The sequence below is a fragment of the Athalia rosae genome, chromosome 2 (genome assembly GCF_917208135.1).
Source record: "Athalia rosae chromosome 2, iyAthRosa1.1, whole genome shotgun sequence".
NCBI lineage: Eukaryota > Metazoa > Arthropoda > Insecta > Hymenoptera > Athaliidae > Athalia > Athalia rosae.
This window is the reverse complement of record NC_064027.1, coordinates 12,955,610-12,974,994: the sequence shown is the minus strand read 5'-3', so window position 1 is coordinate 12,974,994 and position 19,385 is coordinate 12,955,610. Positions and strand designations below refer to the sequence as shown.

The window sequence follows — 19,385 nt, the reverse complement described above, 5'->3', positions numbered from 1 at the left end:
ACATTCAATACATATGATCGCATTTTTATATAAATAAAAATTTTGAAAGTTTTTTACATAAGCTCAGCAAACTAGAAAGATTACTGTGGGGGTAGTATTCTTTCGAAATTATAGCTATCATACATTTCATGAGAAAAAAGGAATGAATGTTTCTCGTTGGCTTCATCGTCGTAGAAGTTGACAGCCGGTGTGAAAATTTTTGCCAAGATTAGCAATCCAAACAAATCCTGTAGATCATAGAAACCCTGATATATCGGTTTTTGTTAATGCAACTTCTTTATTCTTTGTTGTTTTTTAAAATCGAATATTCTGATGTTTAAACTTTCCAGTATTCCAGTTTTCTCAATATCGGTGTTAAGTTGTTTTCTCAAAAGAAAAAACCAAAAGTCATCCGCGTGTTCTCTTTGACTGTTTTACATTCATAAGTTCAATACGACATTTAGTTTTTCGAGTAACAGTTTCTGTGTCTTGTGTCGAAAAAGGAATTCATAAAAATGAGAAAGTAAATAATCATCTTACCCTCCAAATTTGAACTACAGTTACACACTTAACATTTAAACACAAACCGATTCTCCATTTTCCCACTTCTGAAATCGCAATCATTTCTATATGCTGCAAGTAGTGCTGATAATTACGAATATAACATATATAATTATACCCGTTGAAACGGAAAAAAACGCTGATGTGTAACAGATGTACTCAAACCCCCATCGTATGTCAAAATTGATGAATTTATTATTTTTAATTGAAAATTACGTGAACGTCAAAGTACATGAATCGTGTTGAGAAAATGATGCATCGTATTTATTGGTTCACCGAGAAAAAACTCCACGAAGTGATTCTCTTGACAGAAGTTCGGATGTTTTTCACTTTTCTCTCGGAATTACTTCGACTGCTTCAAACACACGAATTACTAATTTACCCGTCCCAGAGTTAAAAAGAAGAAAAGCCATTTGTACGAGCATATGACGATTACATTAGATATCCCGAGTTGAAATATTGAATTGGTAGGTTCAAAATAATTAGAATCCATTTGTTGTGTTTCTTCCTGAACGATTTATTCATACTTATATCGAGTTAGAGCGTGCCCCTAATTTTTTCTACATCGTACTTAAACATTAACTTTTAGCCATATCTATGAAGGACTGAAATACGCAATGTATCTATCTAGATTCATAATTGATTAGAAAAGAGCAGAACGACGTTTGAAAATAATATTATCGTGTCATAGAATCACAGATAATTACACAAGCTCACGTTTTCTGTATCAATATATATATATACGGGTATATTTTTCATGATACCAAAAATTCGACGGATTTAATTTTCAAAAGTCGTTTTCTCTCAAATGTCAACAAGATGAGATTACATTATCAGATAAATGAAAAGTTATTTTATGCACTTTGAAATTTAGCCATCATCGATATACTCCGCAACAAAAGTGTACAAGTTTTCATTACTCTGATATTGAAATTATCAAATGGAGGGCCTTATTCATAGCTGATTTCGGGATAAGCCCTCGTCGTTATGTCTAGGAGCAGTTGGATGAATACCAATAGATTTTTAGAAAACATTTGATGTTTATTCTAGGATATATTTAATTGAAACTTAGATAGCGTAGGGTTAGTATACAATACTTTGCCACGACAACGTCAGATGGTAAAAGCTCTCAGTCATCTCTGTGTGTGTTTTCTGTTTATTTTTCAGAATGATAACGATCATATCGATAACGATAATGCCGGGCAAAGTCCTGCAGCCCAGGCGGTAGTACGTTAATTTTTCTCTTACTTCTTTATTATCACACTATTTTTATGCATTTTTATCTACTAATTCTATCACAGTTTCGTAGCCAAATGTGAGCATCAAAATTTCAGTCGAAAATCTTTGAATTTGTACATCAAAATATTCTTTCTACAAGTTCGGAATCATTTCCGTCTGCTTAAAATTTGTACCATCAGTTTTTCTTTGTAAAAAATATTAAGTACGTTTAGGAAGTGACGATAAGAAAGATCGTACAGGTAACTTTTGTTTGTCGTATTGTGATATGAATTTGAGACTGTTCGTTTAGATAATATCTGAATTTCCCGAGGAATACTTCCGAATTGATCGGTTATCAGAGGAGCCAAATTGCTGGGTTTTTCTTCCATTGATTCAAATGATCTGCTCACACTTGTATGCGATGCACTTAAACGCAATCTGTTCTGTTCACCAATTAACACACATCGAAACATACAATTTCCTGCTGCAACAGAATGTAACGAAAGTTGACTCAGTCGTGAGAAATACTTGTCGTTTCGATTCTTGAAACAGGAAATGGTATTTAGATTGTATAATCATCAATCATATTATCACCTTAAAAACTCTTTGAACTTATTTAACATTTGAGTTGAGTTGATTACTTTTCGTTTCATAGGTTGTTGAGTTTTCGGTAATTTTTACACACGTATTGGTTTCCTGTTCTATTTTTTCTTTTGTTTGTTCGTATCAACACAATTGAGAGAGCAATATTCCAATCACAACTCCAACGATGATTTAATTTTCCGTTGATATGCTAAATCGATTAAGCCGACGACCATTGAATTTGTGAGAATTGAAACAACACAGAGTTTGGAGTTGTGATATCGACACTTATGTAGAATAACACACAGTTTTTCAAATACTTTGCGCACCTTAGTAAGAAATAGAGTCTAATTAATCCAAATATATTCAATATATTAGAGACTAGATAACCCACTAATCAAACTCCCATCATTAACGTGTTCGGTACGATGTTACCCAATTTTATATATCATGTCCAAAACGAAACCAAAAAAGTTCATATCAGATGCGGAATAATTGAAACAACTTACAATAGACTAGGAATTTTTGAGACGTTATATTATTATTATTTCATCGAATTGTTGTCAGTCAACTTGAGAGTGCATTTATGGGGTGATATATAAAAAAAAAAAGTCGTTATATTTCGCTTCGCTCAAAGTATATAATTACCGCTAGCGCCGCCGCGTAAATTACGCAAAAGATTTCCGATTATGGCTTCTGCAAGTAAAAACATTCGGTTATTCGGCTCACTATTTATTAGCGTTTATATACCACTATAAATATTTTCTGAGAATTGGCATTTTTCACTGTGATGTAACAAGCAAATGATATATACAATTGTGACATTATGAATTTTAGTTAAATTACACATATGGTTACCAATAGCAGTGTGAGTAATACACTAGTCTACGCCCTATGACGTTGTTAGTCGATCATGTAAACAATCATGGATATTAAAAATTAGTCTGCCTTTTGCCTCAACCCAAGAATAGATATACAAATAGCGATTTTAGATCGTTTTTAGAAGTTTTCATACTTTTTACCGCACATTCGACTTGACTAGATTTTGCTGTTACCTCTAGAAACATATTCATTGATTGAATCTGGTGTATGAACAAAGAATAAGGTTTGTTATTATAACACTAGATGAGAATTGATTATTATGCAAGACCACAGCGAATGCAATTCTTGAAAATTTCGTGGTGTGATTCTAGAGATTTTTCAACAGCTTCATAAGATAATACTGCGTATTTATATCTTCGTATAGTTAGCAGATATTTTGAATAGACCTCTAAAAATTATCTTTAGAACTTTTTGCTTGTTTTTATGCCTTGTTACTTAGACCATACTTCCATTATTACATGCTGATGTGAAATATTAAGGAATTTTCTAAATAATCACCTAAAAACTACTTATCTCACTTTACCTTTGAAACCATGACCACCTCAAAGCCTGCAAATTTACAATTTTTTTTACCACAAGCCAATCACGTTACGGTGAACCTTAAAGTCCGTGGAAAATTTTCGTTTCACGTAAAGTTTCAAGTATCGATTGTATCAGAGTCCGGGTTATTTATGAAATTGGAGTGACCATAGTTTCATTGGTATTGGAATTCTATGGGAATGTTGGTAAACCAATTAGATAAGATATATCTAATTGTTTGCTAAAATTTGTCGGAATATTAACAAGGAAGCTAAACAACGTTGTCTAGCACCCGTAGGCATGTTCCCTTAACTTCGTCCCTGTATTTGTGTGTAGGTACGTTTATCTTGACTCTGTTGGTGGCTACTTCTTGTACAATCTTGCGTTTACTTGTACCTAACATTTAAAAATGTATCGTACACTCATTTATTCATCTCTATTACATTTTCAGCATTCATGTATCTGTATAAAATCATGTTACCAATATCATTGTCTATGCGGCAAACAATTTATCCAAATCAGAAACTGTCACTTCGCTGCAGTACCGTGAGTTTCAAGAAAATGTATTTGATATTCATTCGTCTACGATCAATCGGATTTTTGCAGTAGCTTCAATCGATAAATCTGATACGATGTTGGTAACATACAACGTTGAACTGTGCATGTTTCATTTTGAATTTTTAAGTTTTAATTGCATTCGCAATTTATAATATTAATTCGTATGTAATCGTTTTGTTACAATATCCTGACTATTTATATGGATACAGGATGTCCCGTTTTAATCTCCCCAGGTTGATTTTTCCGAAACTAAGCAAGGTGGGTACTCGGATAGAACCGGTAAAAAAAGTGTGCTTAAGCTTTTTTTGCATCCTGCTTAGTATCGGAAAAATCGGCCTGAGGGTAGTAAGATGAGACACCTTGTATGTATATAGACCTATACATATATATATGCCCAAACACATTAATTAATGACTAAATGAAATATAATATTTAACTTAATAACAAACATATACAGGCTTTGTAAATTAAAAATTACTTTGATCACGAAGGGTTGTACGGTATGGGAATGGTTCGCTGAAGTAGTTAGATTTGTGAACCGGAATCACGATACACAGAAAAGATTAATGCGCCGACTTGTGCGGAATGCTTAGATCTTTCTATAAATTGTCGATGATTAGAGACAAAAACTTCAATTGCTTTTTTATACGATCGCAATTAGAGTTTGAATATTGCACCCTCACAAGTGAGTTATTTTGAAAAAATTTACTTCCAAATATCGCTACCGTAATCTTTTTCGAATCTTATACCGCACACTCATGTGATCTAATTCAATAAAATATAACATGACCTTCAACTTACACTCAGCACCATCACACTTTGGCATGGTTTGAGACATTTTTCCAATCTCTTTTAAAACTAACTTAATATTTTCACTAATGCTTGGGGGATGATCTATTTACGCTATACATTGTACAAATTTGATATCTCTATCGGGTGAAGCCTGTATGTGGGTGAAGGTCACATCTTGTAAGGGGTGAAGTATTGTGAGTTTGACACGGGTTTCGCACATTCGAACAGCGTTCAACCTTCTTCAACTGTCTCCTGGATATGGCTGGTGTCAACCATACCGGAGGAAATAATCACGCTGCACAACCTGGTGATAGCCGGGCTAATAGCTTAGAGCCCCCACCGCGACCCAGTGGGGATTTGAGAGGAGATCGCAGAGAGCTCAGAGATGAAGACGAAGGGGCTCTAGGGGCTCTTGCTGCCGCCGAGCAAAGACGACAGCGTAGCATCAGGTCAGTCGAAGAGCCGTTAACTGTTGCGCTTGTATTCACACTTACCAATGATGCTATGACAGTCAATCTCCGATTGCACCAATTGCTGCTTGATAAAAAAAAAAAAATTGTATTCCAGATCATATCTACCAACTAAATGTTGTTCTCTTTGTGTTTCCCAGGAATAAAAAGGTGAACTGGATGGTGTCCCATCCGTACGATAAACTAGGCAGCAGCGGAGAGAGTAGCCAGGGAGGGGGTGGGAGTGGGGGTGTAGTTAACAACCTCGATCGAGCTCCCGAGCTAGAACCGTTGTTAGCTGAGCCCTCTCAGGAGTTCCACCACGATAACAACTACTACCGACCCTCGTACTACCAACACCAGAACACCACTTTCGTACCTCGCTCCTCAATCCGTTACCTCAAGGTCTCGGTTCCAGTCCAAACTCAAATCAATCTTTCAAGCAATCAGACAATGATCTTATCTCATAATTATAATTATTGTTTCTCAAATCAAAATACCCCGATTCGATATGTCCATGTACTTTCTCCAATTTCGACTAGTACCACTTAACGACATGGATATAATTTTTCTATGGCAATCGGTAACGTTGTTGAGGGTATTTTGGTGAACGCCATGATCTTCAACCATGTCACTTCCGCTGAATAGTCTTACACCAAATAGTATGACACTTTTGTTCCCACGTAACATTATGTTGAATGAATATGACACTTTGTCATTCCCAATTGAACATATATTCACATCAACATTCTAAGCCTAGCCCTTAGACCCACACGCTATAGTTTTACTCTCAATAGAAATCCTTTGTATATTCATCCAAATCAACTGACATAGATCATAGTGTAAAGTGTCCGATATTTTCATAGAACAATTACGAATGTAGACAATGTCATAATGTTGGATTTCTCAGGACTAAGTTTTGTGCAAATCACTCACACAAACCATAGGAAACAAAAACGTTACGAGAATACAATTCTTAGTCTAGACGATACTCAGTTGCCAATGAACGTGGTAGTAGTTACAGTGTTTTACAGGTACCTGGTTAGAGTTTAGAGTAAAATCAGTTTACTTCCTACGAATAGGTATCCACGTACACTAAACTAACACCTACAACTAGTCATGTTGAAACTAGAAATCGTCCCACCCTTCCCTAGCTGCTTTCACCTCCAGGGTGTTAGCGTACTTATAAATGTTATTGGATATATGTTCCTTTGTGTTCTAAATTATCCTTTAATGTGTGGGTGGTAAGTATGGGGCACTTAAGCGTTTAAAAATATAGTGATTTCACTGACTGACACATGATTATTACCTGAAGCATGAGCATGTAAAAGCATGAAATACATAGAATTTCTCTACGTTACAATCTTAGTGTTCTATGCTACATTTTACACTGAGAGTATATACATGGAAATTAAGTCATTTGTTTCAAATGGTTTCTGAATTTTGTTTCATCATACACGCGTTGCAACTTGGCGACACTTTGTATGGGTACTGTACTTGAGTGAGCTGTTTTTAACTGCAATGGCACCGCGAGAATTATGCCGTAGCGAAAGACGTTATTCAACCCTTTTTTTTTTCTTTCAATTACAATAACGACAAGATGAAAAATTCAGAACCATTTGAAAGAAATGCTTCTTTCAAAAATCGAGGCAAAAGGTGCGATACCAAAAGTTTAGGGTCAAATTTATTTGAGAAAAATTCAAATTCAGTTATTATTTCATGAGTCAACATTTCGAGCCAATTATAAGTCCCTTCCTTTTCCCATATCACGATTGACTGAAGAATGCAAACTTATTATAAAATTTGTTTAGATGGAGCTACAGGATGTCGTAGTTAGCGAATCTCGGGCTGGAAGCCTGGAGAGTTTAACGCATCCTGGCGAAAGATTACACCCTCATCATCCGACGTCTCAACATAGACATCATTCCAGATCGCCCAGCTTAAGGTGGAACTTCAACCTATTTTCATATTGCCTGTATTCTGTTGTACGTCTAAGTTTATTCTGTATGAAACATTATCTGATCTGGTACAGATCACCGTCACCCAGACGACACAGGTACGACCATCGTGTTCATCATTATCACGAGGGACCTGGGTTTAGTGATACCGTTAGCAATGTGGTTGATATCCAAAGGCATACGCAGCATCCACACGGATCGCAGTATAATCATCGGCACAAGATGCGAGGTAAGTCAACTATTCAGCGTATGCATTCAATTATACGACAGTCATCATCATTCATGCTACAAATTGTATTTTTTACAAATTATTCATTTACCCAAAGCATCTTCACACGGATAATTTACTTTAAATTCATGAATGGTAAAATTGAACCCATAGAATACAATAGCTTGTTGTGAATGGATATCATAAATAACTATAACGAGATGTGCGACGATGTATAAAATATTGTTTGAAGTAAAAAATACACCTATGAATTTTGCATCTCACGATGTTTAATTATCATAAACTATGTGTATAGTTTATATTGATTGTAACAAGCGAAAGTTAATCTGTGAGAAATATTTCATTTGAACAGAGGCAATTACGAAGGTTGAAGAAATTATTTGAAATGCTTTCATTGTCGTAGATATATGATGCATTGTTTACTTTGTGTACAAATCAAGTCAAGTTACCATCCACAAAAACCTGATTTACCGTACACGAGCACCATAATTAATATAATTTTGGTATTGCGGTGCTGGCTACATTAATCGCAAGGTTTGCTGAAGTAACTTCGACCAACTTGCAGCTTTACTAAAAATTTTCCCACGAAATTCAGATAATGGTACAATGGTTTTTAAGTTGGATTTATTGCGTTGAATTTGATCAAATACAATTTGTAGTCAAAATTAATGTATGATTGGATCGTAGAGTTTCGCTCTATTCGGTTCTTGCAAAGTTGCTCAATGTTTCTCGATGTAATATATTTTTCATTCTGTTCTGTTGTGCGCTACATAGACTATTACGACTTCTACAACTATTACGACGATGGTAATTTTACTGTTTAACCTTTGCATTTTATCATTTAATACCCTATGATACCTTTATATTATTCCAATTTCTCTTCGGTTATAAATAATCTCGGACATCGTACGCATTATTATCATTTACCACTAAATCTCTGTCTATGTAATACATTTTTTAGTGTATACCTCGTTTGTTAGTTCAGCAAAATTAGGCAATAATGATGAAATCACTTGATCATGTTACATTTGTCTGACGCAATTCTTTGTTCATTATTGTACAAAGCTCTGTGGTAATTTCATCACTATTTCTGATTCTTGTACTTCGTGTGTAGTATTTTGCACGCATCCATTAATAAATTTACCTATCATTCAAATCCTCCAGTAAGTATTTGACTCACAGATCAAATTATACTGCTCAGTAGAGAAATTTTAATAATTTGGTATGCTAACATGCCGTTTTAAGTGAATTGTGATTGATACGTCACCACTGAAAGACATCGCATTGCATGTACGTACTCTTTTTTTAATAATCTTTTCATTGTGTACATAATTACACGCACGTAGTCAGCGAATATGAAAATCGTAGTGAAAGTTATGTTTATTTTATACAGCTTCGATTGTTGAACATTCGCAATGTATGTATTTAGCATCTACATTTCAGTTATTTTTCCATGCAGATAAGTTCTAAGCTTTGTTGAACATCCTCGGTAAAATTTATTGTTTTATCTCTAGAATGTTATGCAGTCAAGTGTCATGCCTTGTATATCGTATTAGAACAGTGAAAGGATTGCACTTTGACAAGGAGCTCTTTGATCGCGCGTGGCGTATGAGAATCTCCATGGTCCCGTTTCCTCGATGTTCAGTAAACTGAGATTCCAATATTATATTTAGTTGAAAATCTATTTACTCCCAGTAGTATTCGAATAAATCGTTATCTGGATCGATAATGAGGAGACTTTCACTGAAAACTTTGACAGGTTCGTGGAGTGCTTCAACTAGTCCAGCACGATCTCCTAGTCCCGTTCATAGGATGAGTCATGGTCGACCTTACGGAACGACGAGTCTGGAACAACGATCTCGATCACCCAGTCCCGCAGGTGGTAGACAACCAGCGCACACGCACCACCCTCATCAGCACAGCTATCCGGTCCTCGTGACAAGAAGAGGTCGGGGTCGAAGATTGCCACCTACTCCTAACAAACCATCCACACTTCAGTTAAAACCCGCGAACATCAATTTTCCAAAACTAAATGCTTCGCCTACCCACGGACCACACGTCACGCGTGTCTCGCAAAATTCACACGCACCCCCTCCGACGATACCATTAGGCCACTGTCCATTGAGCTTTGAACAAGCTGTGGCGATGGGAAGAGGTGGAAGATTGCTGCCGAGCCCAGTACCTAATGGTTACAAACCGCCACCGTCTCAGCCAAAACAAAGAACACCAAGATCTAGGCATTCGGACAGTGACGAGGACGATTGGTGCTAGCTAACATGGAACCCTGGATTGTCGAGTGAAGAACTGGACTTACCTAGGGATTTGTCAGTTTGCGCGTAGTGTGAATACTATAAACTTCCATGTCTAAAAACTGCTCCATTCGCAGAAGACATTGGACAATTGACTGCTGAGCAAACTATTGAAGAAAAGTTTTACGCAATTTGATGGTGACGAATCAAATTGTCCTATAAATACAATTACAACATTTCCAGTTTTCATTTATCCCATTTTCCGTTGTGTTTCAAGTCACGCTGAGTGAAGATATTTCGGTGTAACTGCAAAAGTTTTAATTTTTATTTCATTTATTTTTTCTGTTTAAGCTTCCAGGAAGCAGACTTTATGTAAATTAAAAAAAAAAAGTGCTAAGAACTCTTAAAAAATTCTTTAGAATTAATTCACTGAAGTCTGATGTATAAAAGAACGAACTGATAATTACACAAGACTTTGGAAAATATGTTGAGTAAATTTTTCATATGAAGATACATCGTGCGACAGCGACCGGTGAGATTCCAAGACATTCAGAAAAAAAAAAACCTGCCAGAATAGATCATTTAAAAATTTGTACAGAACCGCAATCTGAATCTTCATATGCAATACCAGCTTTAAAAATAAGCCTTTTCATCTTTTCAATACAATCCATCTAGAATTCATATAGTAAATCGTTTTATCAGGGTATGATTATGTGACAAGAATCGTGCTACCAATGAACATCCATGCATACAATTTAAACAAGAAATTTGAAATGTTTTCGTTGCTTAACTTAGAGAAACAACGTTCAATAATAAAGAGGATCAGAATCGATACAACAATTATAACGTTATTTTTCTTGGACATTCTCTATATGTGATTAAATTATTGTTACGTTCATTTTTTGCATGAACTCTCCATAGTTATTTATACGTCAGTTGTAAATCCCATTGAATTTTGATTTCTATTTCATTGTTATCTATATGATATAAAAAAAAAAAAAAACAAAGAAGACAATTTAAATAAAGAGAAAAAAAATAGCTATAATAATCAACAACGGTGATTAAAAAGTGTATAACCAAATTGGTTTATTCTACGCTGCATATATAGCGACATTCTCAACCCGTCTTGATGTGTTTAATCACTTGTTAAGTTGGACTTCGTTAGTCAGTGCCATTCCATCATGAAAGTCAAAATACGCTGTGAGATATTGGATATTAAGCATATTGGTCTGCAGAGTGATCATAATTAAAGGAAACCAATGTGTGTGAAATAAACAGGTTTCTATTCGACACATTTTTTTTATATTTTTAATATTAGTGCAAGTTATAAGGTATGTTCGAAGGCACACGATATGATTTCATTGTCATTTAATATTTCAACTGGTTTTAAACATGTCATTATATTAATTCAGTCAGATTAGCCAATTGTGAAAACAACGTATACGCATAGAATAATGAAGAGAAAAAAAAAACAATTCTTGGTTTTTGGCTAATTTCACATACCATTGAGACATAACGCATGGGTTGCGCTGGTGGAGAAATACAACAAAATGTACAAGTTTTTTCCAATTTGAACACATAAAATCTAGTCAACGAATAAAATTATCATATGAATATATTCAAAAAAGAAAAACTAAAAAAAAAAAAAAAAACAATATTCTCATGAATCTCTGCACTTGTAAAATATTGCATATAAATTATTAATACCACGTGCTACATATTGATAAAATAAATAATAATATCTCATTTGTTTATGAAAAGAAAATAATAATAAATAATACCAAAAATAATAATTGAATTTATCCTACCAGGATATTAACACGTTATATACTGCCAATGGTACGAGGTGTTCGAGAAGATAATTTGGTACGAAATGAGGATAATTGTCTCCGTGACATAAGGAGTTATAGTTTTCAGTATTTCATGCTTGCATGGGGCAAATGTGTATGAATAATCGCGTATTTGAGTAGTATATTGAATATGGTCAGGCTGACGCAACCACTGCGTTGTGTTAAGAGACTTTTGAAGACTGTAATTATGTATTTATACATTGGTTCCAATATTTCGCTATATTGGATATACAAATCGTAGATTTTGCACCTTTTTTTATCAATAAACCTCAATTTCTCATCGCGTCATTTAAAATCTTTGAATATAAAGGTCGTCTAAAGACCCTAGTCGGTCGTTTGAAGCTGGAACTATGATTTCATTTATGAAAGTTATTTCATCTTTGTTACGTGTGAAAAGTCCTTCAATATCTCAAGTTTCATCTACAACTGTGATTGCAGGCAACACATTGACTTTTATGTCGTACTTTCACTAACTAGCTAGCCAGAAAGGTAGTATCTTAATTAAATAGCCCCGCCTCAATTATCAATTTAAATCTATTGAATTGTTTTATTGGCACGGCTTTATAATTTTCTCCACAAACTATATGCTCCGCTCTTCATTTGTCTGTAAGTACCAAGATTTACTGATAAAAAAAAATTAGAAAAAATGAAACAAAAATGAAAAACAGAACTTGATGTTTTTAGCGTATGGGTTTATTCATAACAAAAAAATGCAAATTCTGCAGGTCGCGTTATCGTCAAACTATGCACCCCTGCAGACAGCGCAAGTATTCAATTACGTTTCTTGTATACTTATACATGTAAAATGTGAAGAAAGCGAAAACATCAAATTGCAGAATAGAGAAACGTATCTGGAAGCTCAGGCGCTGTATGGCCGCAAGGGTATTGATTTCGACGAATGTTTCCGTTTGAAAAATCACCATGATTTTCACTGGATTATTCGAGGATCCAAATCCTTTCATAGATGAGTATCCCAATTTCAATGAGCAAAATTACGATAATACAAACTCAATACATGTCTACATGTTTTATCTTACGATCATATTGAAAAATCAAATACTGTTTAGAAGCCTCTTAATTTTATCACGCCGATTGAAAACCGCGTGATTTCTTCCCGTAAGTGCTTTTACCAATTCAATCATACTCTGTATGTCCCATAATGTTGCTAATAAGAGTAAAAGTAAAAGAAAAAAAAAATATAAAAAATTCGTTCATTTCTCATCAAATATCGTGGATGTACTCAACAGAACTTCATCCAATAACTTGGAAAGAAATAATGAAAAGAAAAGAAAAGAAAAGAAAAGAAAAGAAAAGAAGAAAATATAAGATTAAATATTATTACAATGTTTTTCTGTGATAAATCCAAATCTTAGTACAAGGGGTCGTGCCCCTTGAATCGCAATTGGACGATTAAACCTCGAAGTGTTTGTAACAATATTAAAAAGAAATTAAATAATTTAATCTTTACCTAGTCTTATGCAAGCAGATGACCAAGACTTTAACGATGAACTAACGTTAAAACTAATAAATTAATTAATAAAACAAAAGAAAAGACTCTTGTAGGTGATTAAGAGTGTAATAAACTGCTGTAGGCAGGAGTGCGTATGTAAAAAGTATCTAAAGTGAAAACTTTTAGCACATACTTGAATAATTAATAAAGTAAAAACGTAGCTGTTTCTATACCATACTATTGATACATAGCATGTCGCCATTTTCTTATATGAAAATTCGTACTCGCAAAGTATATAAATATTGAATTATACAGGTATCTGAAAATTACAGATTCTCAAGTCCACTTTCTTCAAGTTACATCACACGATTGATAAGTTTTTATTCACACGTTTTTACATTATCGTAGTTATGAAGTGATTGATATTTCATTTCTTTTTTTATCATTTCTCCACGTATTCAAGTAACATTTTAATGTGCACATTGAAGTTTAAAAACGTGTACATACATATTTCGTTGCCGGATATATGTATATAAATTTCTTGCTTTTATGCTACCATAAGTGTACATTATGTATCTGACCATGTAAATAGAGCTTTTGTGATAATGATAATAATATATGTTATTCATGTTATTCACGGACTCGAAATTCTGTAACTTTTATATATCAATTAAAATAACTAATATTAAATACCAAATTACCGTTAATACATCAGACTGCTCCCGTGCATTTTTTGCGTCACCATATGTTTATTGTGTCTCTCAACAAAAAACGAAAAAAAAAACCAAAAAAAAATTGTTCAAGTTTAATTATTATCCTGATTATTACAGTTCTTATGAAATCATTAAAGTTATATAAATATATTATTATTAAATGACATAATTATATACATACACGTACTATGAAAATACTGTAATATACACAATCACACACAACTCAAGAGAAAAAAAAAATAAAAAAAAAAACATGAATTATACAAATTATAAATATTAATAATGATAATGTAAAAGTAAAATAGATATATATATACGAAAATTAAAATGTAACATTATAATATATATATTACATATATATTATTCTAATGATGCGATCGATTTCAATTTTAATTATTTTCACCGCAAGTTATATATACTAGGTGTCGTAACATGGGAAAATTATTTGAATACGTGAAACCGATTGCACAAGAAGAGCAAAACAAAAACAAAAAAACCCAAAAAAATAACAAAAAAAAAAACAGCAAAGTATTCGCGCAGCTAGCAACTCTCTCGACTTGTTCAAAATGCCCATTGATTAGTGAGAGAAAAAAATCTTTAATAAAATTAATTAACCTATACATATATATATATACATATATATATACATCATACGATTTCATTACTTGCATTTAATAAAGACACATAAATATTACAATTAAGAGTTTTTCTACTTATCTATATATGGTCAAAAAAAAATAAATGAAAATAAATAATAATAATCATAACAAAAATAAATGAATAATAAATAATAATAATAATGAAATGAATAATAGTAATATTAAATAAATGAATATGAAAACGTATTATATTAATTAACGCCCTGTCGATAATAATCACATTCGTCACTGATCGGTCATGCTCTGAGGCTCGGGAGCCCAATAGTGTACATCTTATTAATTCCTAGCACATTTTTCTATAATAAAATCATTTTTTTTCTGCATGAATGCATCAAGTTATCGATTACATACAGTTGCATAATTTGTGTATAGTACATTACAACATATTTGATTTTATCTATGAATCTATATAGTGCTGGAGAATCAATGAATAATATTATATGATTAAAATCACATATATATGAATGTTGAAATTTTTACCAAGCATAACTGTTGAATTCTGAATCGTTATTCATCATCAATATAATTATGTGAATTCAATTGTGCAACTCAAAAATCCTAAGCAATAATGCCACGACGGTTATTTCGATACGTACATATATGAATCTATAAATATATATAATATACTTTTGTTTGTTTTACTGTTATTTTACTTCTTTTTTTTACATCTCTTTTCTATTTTTGGAGCATGATATTTTGATCGTTATACTTATGAACATTATATAATACTTGTAATAGCAATTCATCAATTTCTAATACATCCGGTTTGTTCAGCATTTCAAGGTACCGAGCTTCTCAGGCTTGCTGAAACTAAACTTTCATAGAAAATTACTCTCTCTATTTAAAGATTAAAGTAAATGAAAGAAAGAAGAAAAAAAAAGTATCCTATATGATGAATCATTAAATTTGTAACAAAAGTTGCCTTAATAACTAACACTCGTAATCGTGGTTTGCGAAACTCTTGTCTTAAAATACGATAATATTTCTTTCGTTTCATACACAAATGTTGTACAGTTGGACATAGTTGAATTTGACAAAAAAAATATATACGTATACACACATGAATAGATATTGTATATTTAAGGACATGCAATTGCAGTCAACGCTGCTGATAGAAAGTCATTCGAAAAAATTAAGCAGATAAAATGTATGTACCAAAGGGCAATGAAATTTGATAGCAAATCATGTTCGGTTGAAAGTATAATTCCTTTGAAATTTCAATCAATATTTATCATTTATTCTACCAAACTCAATCCTTGGGGAAAAATTTTGTAAATATACTCGCGACGGGCATATTTAATAATGAACTCATGTAAATGGAAGAATTTATTTATAATAAATATATATATATATATAAACATATATATATTTATGTTATCGACTGGCGCAAGCGTATCGAGAATTGAAAACTATGTCAGCTTTTATTCTAATCAATTCAAATATGTATTGTTAATATATCGTGATCCGCAACAATATATATAGATTTCTCGAACATTCCAGGTATGGTATATAAATAACGAAGAGCATGTTGAAACTTTTAATATTTAAAACGTATTATGAATTCCGAAAAATATAATATATGTAACATAAAGTATAGATGAATAATAATAACAATATACTATCGTCCAACTGTAAATAAAACGGAAATATATACTTCAGACATATATTAATTACGTATTCGAAAATAAAAACAAAATTAAAAAACCAAAACGAAAAAAAAATTATAACAGCAGTAAAGTACAAGAAATCAAAAAGCTGATTCATAAGAATTAAAACTATTGAGAGAAAAAAACACAAAAACCAAAGAGAAATGAACGAGCGATGGCTAGCTGTGTCCTGTGAGAGGCTGCGATTCGTTGTAGTCCGTTGTTACAACATTAAAAAAAAACCATGGAAAGCTTTAACTTTGAATAAACTAACTTTAACGGTATAAAGTAATGTATTGAATATGAAAATATGAATTATGAAAAATAATGTTGTGTGAGTGGAGGCTTAGCTGAATGCTGTAGGATGCTTTTCCCTATAGATAATTTATATTTAGTTTGTACTTATTACGAATAAAGCTATGAGAAATCATTAAAAGCGTTACCGATACACATTATAATAAGAAATACAAATACATCAGCGAATGAAAAAATATTTATAAATTATATTGAAGAGAAAAGTAAATGAAACTTCTTATGATATTGTTTATGAATAAAAAAAATGAACAAGAAAATAAATAAAATAACACAAACTCTTGCTTGCGAAGGTATATTGTGTAAATCAGAGATATTCCTTCGATTTTCGTTCAACTTTCTATGTCCGTACACGCGGTCAAGAATAAAAGGGAGAAAACTCGCGTAAGCGAATATTTGCAATATCGTTGGATTGTAGTTTATTTCTAATAGTACAATACAGTAATCTTCTTTCTTCTCCGTCTTTGATTTTCCAAAGATTTTTTTGTCTTCACTAGCTGTGGAATAAGTCTTGCACGCATATTGATCTAGTAATCATGCCGGAGATGTTGACTTTATACTCGTAGAATTCCAAGTACATTTCTACCATTAAATTTTATCTAACGGATAAGACCTAAATGACTGCTCAAAATATTACGTGAAGAACCCGTACTCTGCATTTAGACAAAACAGGAATTTAAATCTCTCTGGGTCGGATGTGATTTTTTAAATTTCCATAATCGTTTTGAGTCGTTTCGTACCCTGCAGCACCCTGCTCGGCCTCGTATCATTATAAACTTATTGTATATGACTTATTATATATGTATATGAAAAAAAAACCAAAAACGAAAAAAAAACAAACTTGTTTTCTCAACAAAAAGAAAAAGATAAAAAAAATTGTACCTTTATATAAACACGTATTTATGTTACAGTGAGAAGCGGAATTTGGTAAATGTCGAGATATGTAGCAAGCTAAATGAAGAATGTCGTTATTTTGATGTATACAGAGTGTCCCATTCTAAGTGAACCATTTGGATCAAAATGGTTCACTTGTAATGGGACACCCGGTATATATTATTTATATATATATATTCATGATATATATAAAGTTGATGCATTATTCTAAATTTGCAAAGATAATTAGTTGAATTTTTTCTACCAAAATGATAAACATCATTGTGTGCCTCTTAAAGGTGCAGAATTTAACGCTTTATCTATCTTTTTTTTGTACATACTTATCGCTGAATATTCAGCCACATTAGACTTTTGTATCTGGCGGTTTACTAAATTTCAGATATTTACTGTAGCATATATCCATCGACTACTACCTTAAAGTTAAAACTATTCTAAGGACGCATCTGCCACAGTACATGACATGCGCACGAACTTAATCTTACCACGAAAGCAAGAAAAGTAAGAAAGAAATATAAGGCATAAAACAATGCGTTGTATTATTATACATAGTAATGAAAAAGATACCTACTTATACATAAATATTATAATACTAGTTCAATTTGCAAACTTAGTGTGTATTGTCGCTTAGAAAAAGCCCAATCATTATTCGCCAGGATCCAACCCAAAACCGATTTCCAAGTTCATTCTTTTTTCAAGGAGAAACAATAAATAATGTACTTAAGTATACAATTCCGTTGATTTGACTACTACAACCACATAACATAATAAATCGTATTGTTTCATCGTTGAAGAAAGGCTACGTTGAATTTTGAAAATTCTCTATGACTTGATATCATACTACCGAGACAACTACTTCGTCCATTGAAGACACGAAAAGAATGGCAATAGAATTGGGGTTGAACAATTTTTCAAAACAAATATGATCATTTCGGCCTTTATTTGACGTCCGCGGTTTGTCTTTTTGCGCGAAACTTCGCATTCATTTCATGCTCACCAAATAATTTATTAAAACTTTTTGAGAACAACTTGTATGGAGAATTTGCAACGAACTGTTGCTAGATAAATTTTGAGGTGCCGACTCATACCTCATTGTCATGCACAATTGAACTTTAAGCATGCATGAAGAGTTCCAGTTCCTTATAGACTTCAAGTACTCATTTCAGTCAAGATTGGTTGACAATGAGTAGTATTTGGATTACTAACTATCAGAACTATTAAAAAAGAGCAGTCCTCTTCTCATTTTTCTTCTTTGCAGGTTCAACCTAGAGAGATCGATATCTTTCGGATTGCAGCACGGATTTGTTCCAGATTTGACAAAGAATTTCCTGTGCTTCGTAACCCAGAGAATCGCGCTGCACTCGGCGCGGCACTTTATAATCTCACAATCAATACTTCTCGGAATTTCTTCTGCAAAAGCGATTGCATTTTCTACCTTCACAAATAGCCTTTAGATTCGCACATGATGAGCAAAATTATACAACTTTTGACTATTGTAAGCTCGATTGTAAGGCTTTGTAAACCTAATGTATCAAGTTTTATATACGGAGCTTGGTGATTTTTAAATTTTTTCTTTTGAAGTAACGAATCATGATGTACTGTCGTACAAGTGTTATCAGTAATTAATGAATTATACTTTTACAGGCATTTCTCTCTTCGAAACGAACGGCGCACCATACGACTTAAGACTTAGACAGTTGATTTTCATGTAAAAGCGAGTGAAAATGAGTGTTCGATATTTTCGGTTATCTCATTAACTGGTGCTATAATAGATATACGGCTAACAAATTTTCATTTACAACTGAAACCCTCATAATTTTTGGTTGTCGCCATTGACGAGCTATCGTTATTCATCAATTTCACTATGACTGTGAATAAAAGTTTTGTA

At 32.9% G+C, this 19,385-nt stretch overlaps 1 protein-coding gene across 31 annotated transcripts in view; it reads left to right on the top strand.

Moving 5' to 3' along the window:
- Positions 1 to 19,133, top strand: part of LOC105684834 (voltage-dependent calcium channel type A subunit alpha-1) — a 116,839-nt gene extending 97,706 nt beyond the window's left edge. For 11 of the 31 annotated variants that reach the window (XM_048650556.1, XM_048650557.1, XM_048650552.1 and 8 more), the window contains 6 exons: positions 1,708 to 1,767; positions 5,320 to 5,540; positions 5,702 to 5,945; positions 7,352 to 7,727; positions 8,502 to 8,534; positions 9,487 to 18,226. In XM_048650556.1, the coding sequence (XP_048506513.1) occupies positions 1,708 to 1,767; positions 5,320 to 5,540; positions 5,702 to 5,945; positions 7,352 to 7,727; positions 8,502 to 8,534; positions 9,487 to 9,998 (1,446 nt within the window). In that variant the 3' untranslated portion in view covers positions 9,999 to 18,226. Of the gene's footprint in view, positions 1 to 1,707; positions 1,768 to 5,319; positions 5,541 to 5,701; positions 5,946 to 7,351; positions 7,728 to 8,501; positions 8,535 to 9,486; positions 18,227 to 18,755 lie in introns of those variants that run through there. The other 20 variants (XM_048650574.1, XM_048650573.1, XM_048650558.1 and 17 more) reach the window with 12 other exon arrangements.
- Positions 19,134 to 19,385: the final 252 nt, after the last annotated feature.